Source organism: Chelonoidis abingdonii, chromosome 1 (genome assembly GCF_003597395.2).
Source record: "Chelonoidis abingdonii isolate Lonesome George chromosome 1, CheloAbing_2.0, whole genome shotgun sequence".
Taxonomy (NCBI): domain Eukaryota; kingdom Metazoa; phylum Chordata; order Testudines; family Testudinidae; genus Chelonoidis; species Chelonoidis abingdonii.
In genome coordinates this window covers 272,583,349-272,595,415 of record NC_133769.1, presented here as the reverse complement: position 1 = coordinate 272,595,415, position 12,067 = coordinate 272,583,349, and the positions used below count along the sequence as shown (strand labels likewise).

Genomic DNA, 12,067 nt, shown 5'->3' with positions numbered 1-12,067 from the left:
AAAATCAAACAGGTCTTAAACAGAAAGCTTTTAATACAAAAAGAAAGAAAAGACAAAAAAATGGTTTCTGTAATCAAGGTGACAATATTACAGGGTTATTTGCTTATAAAAAAAATGAATAAACAGCCTTATTTAGAAAAAAAATACAATTTAAACGTTTCCAGCAAACTACACACGTGCAAATACAAAAACAATGTAAAAACCTATATTGTTTTTCTATCTGTACTTACAACTGGGAAACAGAAGATAAGAGAGCCTGGAGATAGTGTGATCACCCTCAGAGCCTAGAGAGCACTAACCCAGAACAAAGGACCCACACCACAAACTTCCCTCCCTTGAGATTTGAAAGTATTTTGTTTCCTGATTGGTCCTTTGTCAGGTGTTTGGTTCCGTTTGTTAACCCTTTACAGGTAAAAGAGACATTAACCCTTAGCTATCTGTTTATGACACACCTCCACACTGGGACAAAGCACAGGTTAGACATTAATGTGTTGTCAGTAGCATCTCGTTATGTTATATTGGGAAGCTGGCAGAAAAATCCCGAACAACATACTGTAGTTGTTGTTCTTCTTTTCATCCCCACTTTGTTTAGTATGCTCTATGTAAAGGTACTTGAGGCCTATGGACAAAACTCTCAACTGTTATTGTCTTTGAGAATTTTTTTTTTTAATTTCTTCCTCCTTTTTGGGGTTGCATTAATTCCTTAATTCTGGAAGTCTGTATTTACTGATCCTAGGACAAAGCATGATTGCCACTGTGGCTGGAATTTGCTTAGTATTGCTATTACGTTCCAAGTTTTGTCTAGTATTTTCAGGAATCCAGGCAGGCACTGATGTGTTCATCTGGCAGAGCCCTGTTCATACAGTGTATGTTCTTCAGAGATTCCAGGCTTGCATGTGTCAAAGAATTACCTCTTCTTATCTTGTGTGTGTCTGTCAGTGTTCTGACTGAAAGAAGGAAAATGACTGTACTTCAGTAAACAAAACAGCCTTAAGTAATTACTGCTCTAAAGCTGACTCAGTGGGAGAAATAGTCAATCCTATGGTGATCTTTTCCTTGCCACCCACACTTCAGTTTTCTCATTGCCTAGCCCTATAGGATTACTTATAAGCTGCTTTTTTGTTTTTTTCTCCATTTCCGTGTTTTTGAATCTCTGCTGTATTTTCCGGTCTCTCCCCTCCCACTGTTCCAATCCATAAAATGTGTGCTTCCTATAGTCTGTGGCTAATGCAGTCTTACAATGTATGAACCCTTGTCTCCTAGATAGAGGAAAGTGAAGAGGAATGGGGGGTTCCTCACTGTCTTACACTACGAGGTCAACATCAGTCCATCATTGTTGCTGCAAGGTAATTCATTGGAAATGCATTTCCACAAGTCTTTCACACACTTGTGCAGGAAGCACAGAGAAGATGGATAGAATTTTATTTTAATTTGCTCTTAAAATCATTCTGCACAAAAGTGCTCTCTGCTGCATGAGTAATAGGCTTGCTAAAAATCTGAGTAAAACAGAAGCATAAATTAGACTATTGTGTGGCAACTCTGATTGTTTTATCCAATCCAAACTTCTTAGAATCAGAAGAAACAGCCTAGTCAGACAACTGTAGGCATGAGGAAGTAGATTGGGTACCAAACTCAAATTGTGATTAGCTTTTAAAGTGCCTCTCAGCCTGGCTTAAAGCGAATGAAACCTGGATCTCTGTTCTTAGTACCCGTGCTGAAATGGACAAGTGGACTGAGGACATACAGATGGCGATAGATCTGGCAGAGAAAAGCAGTGGTCCCACCCCTGAATTACTGGCTAGTAGTCCACCTGACAATAGTAAGTAGTGTGTGAACAGGAGCTTTTTACCCAATAGTCACTAAAATTCAATGATAATGGAAAAGAAAACAACCTTTGAAATACAGTGCTGCTGTATCACATTACCTCAGCGTTATGAAATCTGCTGGCTGAGGGTGCAGTCAGGCTACTACTTTAGAATTAGGTTCAGATTCCAGTTTAATGCTTTTTATTGAAGTTACCACTATTTCTGTTCCTTTTATTTTAATTCAAATGTATAACAGTGAAACTTAGCTGAAATAAGATAAGTGACTGTAAAACTGTTCTTGAGCATCATGACGTCAGGACATGTTATACAGCAGTGCCGGTCTTAGGGAAGTTCTGTTTCACAACATTAATACAAACAGAATTAGAGACCAAGTAAAATACCTTAGAGAGTGTTGGATGTGTTAGCCTTTTAAACTAAGTTGCCCTTTTAAAGCCTTTTATAGAAGACTGTTGACTAAAATCTGTTCAGAGAATTGTGAAAATATAAACCTCTTAGCTGCATTGGACCTTCATGTTTTTAATAATTTTTCCAATCACGTATGTTGCAAGAAAGATGCTTTTTCCTGAATTTCATAGAGTCTCCTGATGAAACTACTGTAGACCAGGAATCAGAGGACGATCTCAGTGCATCCCGCACCTCACTTGAACGTCAGTCCCCACACCGTGGCAACACTACGGTGCACGTCTGCTGGCACAGAAATACCAGCGTTTCAATGATCGACTTTAGTATTGCTGTGGAGGTATCTGCCTCAGAACAATCTGAACCGCAGCTCCAGAGACTGTCTCTTCAGTGACTATTTCTTTTTACTCTAGACATTGGCTGCCACTCATTAAATTCAACACCCCTTTATTTGCTTTTTGGAGTTTCAACACAAATGCACTAGTTATCCCCCTCTCTGTCAGATAACAATAGTTTGGCCAAAATGTAAACTTGGATGATTTATTTAGCAATCTTTTAAAATCAATTTGATTCTACTTTCACAAAAATAACCTGCATTTTTAAATGCTAACTTGATGTTGAAAGTCTAAACTTTCAGATCACACCAAAGAAAACTCCCTTTGAATATTTGTGTTTGCTAATACCTATTGATGACTTAGTGGTGCTGAAAGGACATTGTCTCTGGCCTCTGCAGCCCTGTTTCTTGGTTTTCTATACTAACTTAGTTTCTTTACTTTAGCCATCTTTCTCTAGGACCTTAATGTGCTCACGGCTTATTTTTCTCTGCCTTCTTTTTTATTTGCACTTTCCACATTACAGAAAAAACAATGTGATTTTTATTTTGATCACAGCTAAACCAATTTCATACAAAATGTTAGGAGTCATGGGAATACTAACTAGAAAGGCCTCAGGTCTTAGAAATATTACACTTAATTACTTTTGTAGAATGGCTGAAATATAAATAAGTCCTTTTTTGAGTTTTAAATGTATTTTGAGAAGTTCATGAGTAATTGAAAGGGGATGTAAGAAATTTTGCTTATGGATCTCGCTTAGGTGTTCCCTCATAACTCACTCCAAAACAGAGCAGAGAATGTAAGCTAGCTAGGAAAGTAAAGACCAGAGGGAGTACTGAATGCTATTATCTACCTACAGACCTCTTGGAAATTATGTTCATGCTCAGAGAAAAGAGTTAGGGAAAACTTAAGTAGATTGTAAATTGGTTTAGCTTCTTTAAGGCAATGCTAGGACACCCATTTCATTGGAAAATGCCTCTAGGTTGCTCTGCCTATGATGATCTATGGGCCAGGGACTATGCATACACTTTATTTGCAGTGTCTTCTTAAGCCATACTCTTCAATTTACAAGAATAGAGTTACAGCTAATGTAAAAACTTTCAAAAAATAAATGAGGCTAATGTTCACAATATTCATTTCTAGCTCTATTTTGGAATGGGCTGAAATGCCAGAAATTTGACTTGATACTATCCCCCTTGTACTAGAAAACCTCCCCAGCAGGTAATTAACCCATCTACCCACCAAAAAAAAAATGAAATTCACAAGAGCTTGATTTTGCCCCGTAGGCTTGTTTTCCTAGGACATCAGTATAGTACGTACTAAGTAGATGATATACCAGGCAGTACACAGCACAGCTGAGTGTGGGGCAAGCCAAGACACCTGGTGTTAACACTTACATGGTAACTTCCATGCATTTGTTAATATCACCTTAGTGTATAAAAGCCATTTCTCAAAGCCAATTTAATAAAATTGATTTAATTTTCTTAACAATTTTAATGATAAAATATTTAGTTATGTTTTGAGGGCTAACTCTCCACTGCACTACTTTTTCCTTCCCATGCTTAAAATGTTACTAGCAAACAGTGGAGACTAAACAATCTAGAGGCACATGTCATCATGTATACATACATCTTCAGTTGCACAGCTGTTCCCATCTTTGGCACATCACTCTGTGGATGGCTTTCACTTAAGCATTATCGTTTATTCTCTTTCTGTGTTTCTCCCTCCTTTCTGTCTTTCTTGTGGTAGAAGATCCTCTAACTGTCAGTGACTGTTCTTCCCTACCTGCTGGACTGATCAGTGATCAGCGGCCTGTTTCCATTTCATATGTCTGCTGGTACCGAATGCAAAGCCTGTCCTTTTATGATATCCTCCAGAGTAATGAGGTAACAAAAAAAATAAGGAATACAATTGTGTGTAATTTAGGTCAAACACAGTTTTGAACACAATCCAATTTTAAAACTGAAGAGAGAGGCTAGGATGATTTAAAACAAGGTTTTAAAAATTACATTAAATGTAAACCCAGTGCAGGAAATGGGGTGGGGGAATGTCAAGAATACTTTAACATCATTCTTGGTAAAATGTGTTTTACCTGCTGATTGTTTTTTTTCGGCTAGTAGCAGTTAACCAAGGCTAGTAGAATTAAATAGTCATTGCTCCAAATTCAGGGGTTAATTGACAGTATTATGTATTGAGGACTGTGCAATATTTAACATTATACAGCTGTACAACTAGGGACATAGTGTTGTTGAATCTTAGTTTGAAGCTTATTTTACAGGCAGAGAATTGCTCAGCTGGTACACTAATACCACATCTGCACTATAAGGGTATTGCACAATCAGCTTCCAGGGTGCTGAGTCCTTTCTGGGTGCCATAGCAACTTTGTTCTAGGTTTAAAAAGAGCAGGTAGCAATACAGCATGCAGAAATACTGTAGGAGCTACAGAGCTGTGGAAGAGAGCATTGATTGTACATGTATCTGTGGGGAATGGATGGGCAGAAATAATAGGACAAAAGATAGAAAAACATGACAGTAGAAACACTGTCTCTTGTTAATTATAAAAGGGAAGCAGTATCTGAAAGAGCCTCCATTCAGGCACTGTGAAGTGGAGGAGGACTAGGGGAGGCTGAGTCACCTAAGCAAAGGACATAGGATGACATTAAAAAGAAGACAAAAGAAATTTGTTGAATTTCTCATGATTAAAAATCCAATTGCTTCTAGCACCATGTAGGTCCCAGGGAAAGAATGAGACATGCAGGCTGGATGAGAGGTGGTACATGAGGCTCCTAAAGACAAACTGACAAAGGCCAAGAATTTTTTTTAAAAAGTTATAGTAGTTTAAGATCTGTGCAAAAGAGGTAAAACATTATTTAAAATGTAATTGGTTTTGATTATATTTCATTGCTTCTGTTTAGTTAGTTTAAGAAAAATGTAAATAGCTATTAATAACTGTACACAGGGGGCTAATGCATTAGTGAAGAAAACTGCCCGCCTCTAATTGGCCTCTAAAAGAATACTAACTAGTGCACTAGTATAGAAGTAATTAAAAACTTAATTGAAAAGTATCATATTAAGCTATCCCATCCAACAAAAGGGTTTCTGCATCTAACAAGGTAACAGCAGATCATTTTTCTTATAAAAAATAAATTATAGACAAGCCTCATTTAAAGAATTAGAGGGATTTCTGATTCTGAAAGTTGAATACCAAGTTTAATGACCAATAGGAATAATATATTAATTTAAATAGAAAAGTAAACATTCTTTATATGAGGTTTGGCTACTTTCCATCATTGTTTATGATTTGGCTGTGCATGTCTATTTTACTACTTTCATCCATTTCAGAATCAGCTCTCTGGAAACCTGTTAAGAAAATTCAAGAACAGCAATGGGTGGCAGAAGCTCTGGGTGGTATTTACCAACTTCTGTATGTTCTTCTACAAATCGCACCAGGTAAACAAACTACACAGGTCTGAAAGGTTTATGTGTTTTACAGTATAAACACCAAGATAAGAATTCAGCAAAAATTCTGTTCTGCGGCAACAGGGAGGAAAAAACTGACATTAGTCAGGAGCATTATAGGCAGGGCTAGTAGCATCACCTATTATTAGTATATAGTTCACGGTACTCTCCCAAATGATGTTAGATATTACTACTCATGGTTTAGTGTATTGCCTTCTCATGACACTTCTGTGAACATACATTGATATAGTTCCATAGGTATATGCCCTTGTGATTTATAGGCAAGTTAAAAAGTTACAGGTCCCAGTCCCAAGAAGCTTAAAATCTAAGTTGTACATAGCAGTGAATGCCAATTAACTAAGGTAAGGGGGTTAGACACAGGCATCTAGGGAAGAGAACAGAAACCAATCATGAAATAAAACTGTTACTTACCTTACATTAACTGGTTCTTCAAGATGTTGGTTTACATGGATCCCACTCTAGGTATGCACATGCCCCAGGTGCACAAAAGGTGACTTTTGGCCAGCAGCATCTGTTAAGAAGTTGCCCCATCACCCTGCATGTCTTCATTCTCCTCATCTGAAAGTATAAAGGGGCAAAGCAGCCCCAACTGCCATTCAGTTCCTTCACCAGTACAAAATCCCCAACAGTAGAGGACTCCAGTTTAGTGGGAGAGGAGGACAGGTTTTGGGATCCCGGTAGTCAAAACATCTTGAAATACCACAGTTACTAAAAGGAAAGTAACCATTTTTCTTGAGTATTTGTCCACGCAGATCCCATACTAGGTGAACAGCAAGCAGTGGGCTCTGCAAGGTGATGGGTACCAGAGTCCTATTTAAATAAGGACTGTAAGACTGGCCTGCATCTGATATAGAGGCCGACTCTAAAGAATAATGGCTTGTAAAGTACGTATGGAGCTCCAGCTACCCACTCTACCAGATCTCAGCTATAGGGATGCCTCTTAAAAAAGTCTAGGAGGTTACCTGGGCTCTAGTGGAGTATGCCTTGATTTGAGAAGGTGGAGTTAACTTACTCAGTTCATAATAAATTCTAATGCAGTCCAACACCTATTTTGAGAGTCTTTGTGTTGAAACAGCCTATCCTCTGGATCTGTTACCAAAAGATACAAGTAGCCTTGGTGATGTGAAGTAGGTTTTTTGTCCTATTGAAGTAATATGAGATCGCCCTTAACACAGCCAAAGTGTGGAGTTTAACTTCTGCAGAAGAAGAATGGGGTCTTGGAAAGAACACTGGTTAAGTGAATAAAATTATTTTTATTTGGAATCCCATGACTGCTTTAGGCAGAAATGTCAGGTGAGGACAAAAAGTAACTATCATCCTTATCTGAGTGATGGCTCCTTTGTGTATTCCACTTGAGGTGCACATGTGAGGGGTATGTACCTGAGACCAGAAGACTTTTCATTAACATGTCAATTGGTCTGTGCCTATACCCTGCACCTCCTTGTGCTCTGAACCAAGGGCATAAGGGCAGAGCAGACTGACTGCCTCTACAGTTACTTTCTACCACTTGTTGTCTAAGATGGAAAATCTCTAGTGTCTGCTTCTTTAGCTAGCATTCTTTATTTATTAGTATAAATAGTTCTCCTGTTCTGATAACAGTTTGATTAATTTTAGGGTTAGGGTTAGTTTTTATTGGTCTGAGGCAGTAGCCCCCTCCGGGATTCAAGATCTCTGCATGGTCTGCCCCTCGACTTTCCTGCTCAGTTATGGCCTTGACACTTGTGTATTGCCTGAGGAAAGCTCACATCCCTTCCAAGTCTGCCCTAGATTAGAACGGCCAATAACAGAAGCCCTTTTCTCCCACTAGCTACAGGGGTCAATATTAAGGTCCTATGCAGGCCTGGAATCAATGTGGTCCTAGCACGAGAGGTTCTGATACCATCCACCACTGGTATCAACAGTGCCATCCATTGATACAGAGGCCTTGTTGTCCTTGGATGAATCTGAGATCAATGGGAATGCTTTGCTGGGTTTATCATCCTCACTGGCTGAGATGGTCACACTATCACCACTGGATGATTATAAACTGTTCCAAGACATCCTAAGGACAATGTTGATGCAAGAACAAATGGGTATAAACTTTAGATCTGTGTATCAATACACAACAGAGACAGCATAAACAAACAGCATCATCTAAAAGGAGATCATGCCTTCATTAGATTGGCAAACACAACTGGATTAAATATGTACCGGCGTTCCATTCTCTGCATCTCTTCCTTTGAAGATTCTGATCATGGATGCTTCCATGCAGGGGTGGGGAGCAAACCAGGACCTACTGGGGAACTGTGGAAAGTGGTCACCTCTTGTTACCCCTTTATATCAATGTGCTGGAAATCCAAGATATTTGGCGTGCAGAGCATTCTTACATCTCTTTTGGGATCTTGCCATGTAAGTGCTTACAGACAATACTATGCAAATACATTACCTTAACAGGCAAGGATGTTACCCAGGGTTTTACTGAACCCAAAACTCTTGGTAACTTTACTCTTTGTGAGGCAGTGGCAGGAAATAAATCAATGGGGACACAGCCATGTGGCCGATCGATAGGTCATGCAAGCAGGCAAACAAAAGTTCTTTCACTCAAACCTCTACTTTATTTAGTCTCCAGCACTTGCACAGGTCCTCCTTAGGAATTTTTCATGGAAAGTAGATCAAGCTATTTTCAATAAAGAATGTTATAAACAGGTGCAAGGGACCCAGAGAGACTGAATTAGTCCAAACAGAAGTGGCTTATTGAAATGTCAAGGACTGGGGTGAGATCATACTTGGTAAACAAGAAAACGTGGAAACAAAGTTACCTACGTCAAGTCTGGCCTTATAGAAAAGGATTTAATTGGTGGACAAAATAATGAGAGGATGGGCTTTTCCATTCATCATACCCCTTCTGGCATCTTAAAGAAAGAGACTTTGTGGGGAGAAGGGCAGAAAGAACAGATGGAGGCTACTGAAGCAACCTTCACCATCATGGCTGCCACTCCTGCCACCTCTTGGGCCCCCACGCTTGTCTCATGCTGATCCTGAGAGATGTCCAGACCAGGCCAGGGAAAGGGATCCAGATGACCTCACCAGTTCCAGCTGTATCTCAATCACCATCTAGGATGAAACAGAATTGGACTCAGCAGCAGCAACAACTCATTTCAGCTTTTTTCTTCTTTTACTCAAAAGGACATCTTTGACAGCATGTGGGAGACTTTCAATGAAGGGAGATTTTCCTTCAAAAACTCCCTCCAGCAAAAGCGAATAAGGGATTTTTGTTAAAATGAAAGCCTTATTTAATGCTTTACATTTCAAATGTTTTAATGATTAAAGATACAGAAAAGAAGAAACAAACGGCTAAAAGATATTTTTAATGGTGTGTTTGCTATGGTACTAAGCAGGATATCAAACCCTGGACCTTGTTTAACACTCTTTAATGTTGGACAGTGGCTGGGTTATATGAACACCTTTGGCCCCTCTAAATTCAGTCTACACATTAATTAATCAAATGCAAGCTTTGGCAGAGTGGAACTCAAGTCAATATTTCAGTAAGCCTCCTCTTTCTCGCCTCCAACCAAGGATACTGCTTGCTAGTCACCAAAAATGGAATCAGTGTGGACAACCACTCAAATTCTAGTTTTTCAAGATGTTGTATATGCAGAGTCCATGGCCTGCTCTCTGGATCTGCTACTCGCCATCCTGAAACTTTGGATTTTTACTACTAAAAGAACTGAGAGACAGCTGAGACCATCCTGCCCCTTAAATGCTCAGTTACAGGCGTTGTGATGGCTCGCAGGGCACAGGCATGTCCCCAGTTGACACTCCAGAGAGACTGATAAGTCACTGACAAGAGAGAAATATCAAGTAGGGGAGATTCAAGTTCTAGCATAACCATCAGCTCTCCAGATGCAGAAAAAGTAGTCAGTGCTAAGGTTGACAGTACCCTTGCTTGAAATAGTGGTGACTTTAGTACCTGAATAGAAATAGGGGCTGGTGTACATCTCTTGTCGAGGGAAACTGGAGCAACTGAACTCAGTGATATGGAAGAAAACAGTAGGGAGATGACAACTGTAGCTAAAGGGGAATAGTCAGCTGTTCAAAGATAGAGCCAGTCCTACGGTAGTTGACTGGTATGTTTTCACTTTCTAACCTATAGAAAGGAGGATGATTGAGTGCCAGCAGCAATGCTCCTTTTCTACTATGGGCACTAGGAACCAGTGACTGACCTGAGGCATTCAGTGCTAAAGAAGCAGCAGCCATTGAGGAGCCAGGTCTTCTTTACTCCCAGCTCCTGAGTCTCTTCAAGTTAACCTCACAGGCAGTTGAAGCACTAATTGAATATAGCTCTGAAGTTGGTAGGAGCTTCTTTCTGACAAGGCCTCGGAACCTAACAAACATCCCCTCTTCATCACATCCTCTAGCAAAAGAAAATTTAAACAAGTCTCTCTCATGTTTTGGGTGTGTGTCAAAAGAGACTTTTGAGACATGTGCCTCTGCAAGGTATGCAGTTATAAACACCTGTTCTGACACGTTTTAGAGCCTGGAGACTTGGCCACTGGAACAGTGACTCAGAACCAAGGTAAATTTCCTAAAGCACTTAATAGTTTTTTAGCATAAAGAAAAAAGCTTAAACTAGACCAGGAACAATAAGAAATTGCTGTAGCCACAGGGTAGCAAAGGAGTGAGATATTCCATCTGGAAATGAGGTGTTTAGGGATGTTCTACTTTTTATGCCCTTGGTTCATAGAAGATTATTAGGGTTAGAAGGGACCTCAGAAGGTCATGTAGTCCAACCCCCTGCTCAAAGCAGAACCAATCCCCAGACAGATTTTTACCCCAGTTCCCTAAATGGTCCCCTCAAGGACTGAACTCGCAACCCTGGATTTAGCAGACCAATGCTCAAACCACTGAGCTATCCCTCCTCTTGAGGGACTCAAGGACATGCAGGAGACACGTATGGCCCTGACAGCCAAAGGACTCTTATCTAGTGCATAAGCTCCTAGAGAGGACTCCATGTAGCCAAATACTCAAAGAAGAAATGCTTGTTACATCCTGTAGTTACCTTTCCAGGTGACAGTTCAATAGGATTTTTACATCTAGAAAGTAGCTTTTAAGTGATGCAAGGAAACTTGATGCTGGGTTCTCTTTAGAAATAGCTACAGCACTCTATTGCTGCTAAACACCTTTTTGTTGAGATGAGGCTATTTGAGCATAATAAACCTTTTGCAGAAAAATAACCATAGCTTTACAAAATGCATAAGGCCCTCTTATTTAAGATAGGGGGATTAGGTTTAGTACTGTAAGCAAGTGAGTGAATGTTAATTTTGCCATTACACGATACAGATTTCTTCTCATGAAGTGAAGCCACATCAGTGCAACATGACATGTTGATAAAACAAATATTTTTTCCATGTAAGTGTGGGAAATTTGTTTTTGTTTCTATAGTTGAAGTTTTGTGACCCAGAGTACACTTGATGTCACAGCATTTTTCATCTTTTGTTTCTAGGACAATCATCCTTTAGCCAGCCTTCCTCTCCTGGGGTATTCACTTACCATTCCTTCTGAATCTGAGAACATTCATAAAGATTATGTTTTCAAGTTACATTTCAAATCCCATGTGTACTACTTCAGGGCTGAAGGTGAATACACATTTGAAAGGTATGTCAGTTTTCTGCAAAGTGGTGACTTTTTGTGCTAGGTCAAGCCTGCACAACTCGTAAAGCAGCAAGGGCCATATTACTCCAAAGAAAACAGCAGAGGGCTGAAACTCCCCCAAACGCCGCCCACCCCACAGAAACAAACCCTCCTTCTCTAGCACTGCCCTGCCAAAACAGCGGTGTTGAACCTTGGTAATATGTTATAGCAAGCCCCTAAGGTAGTATAAAAGAAAAATGTATTTTTGCTAGAAGTAGAATAAGATCTTCCCCCCCAACTTTGTAATCAAGTGCCCTGTTGAATGAATGAGGTGTGACTGAGGAAGGGTGGAAGGCAGCACCTCCAGGCAGCTGCAACCCTTGGAGAGGGGATGGGAGCCAGACCAGATCAGTAGAACAG

The 12,067-nt window shown here is 39.8% G+C and overlaps 1 protein-coding gene across 3 annotated transcripts in view; it reads left to right on the top strand.

Moving 5' to 3' along the window:
* FARP1 (FERM, ARH/RhoGEF and pleckstrin domain protein 1) overlaps window positions 1–12,067 on the top strand; it is a 390,990-nt gene that overhangs the window by 375,683 nt on the left and 3,240 nt on the right. For 2 of the 3 annotated variants that reach the window (XM_032771474.2, XM_032771473.2), the window contains exons 22-26: window positions 1,264–1,346; window positions 1,707–1,819; window positions 2,402–2,565; window positions 5,900–6,007; window positions 11,520–11,671. In XM_032771474.2, the coding sequence (XP_032627365.1) occupies window positions 1,264–1,346; window positions 1,707–1,819; window positions 2,402–2,565; window positions 5,900–6,007; window positions 11,520–11,671 (620 nt within the window). Of the gene's footprint in view, window positions 1–1,263; window positions 1,347–1,706; window positions 1,820–2,401; window positions 2,566–4,306; window positions 4,444–5,899; window positions 6,008–11,519; window positions 11,672–12,067 lie in introns of all 3 variants that reach the window. The other variant, XM_032771475.2, reaches the window with a different exon arrangement.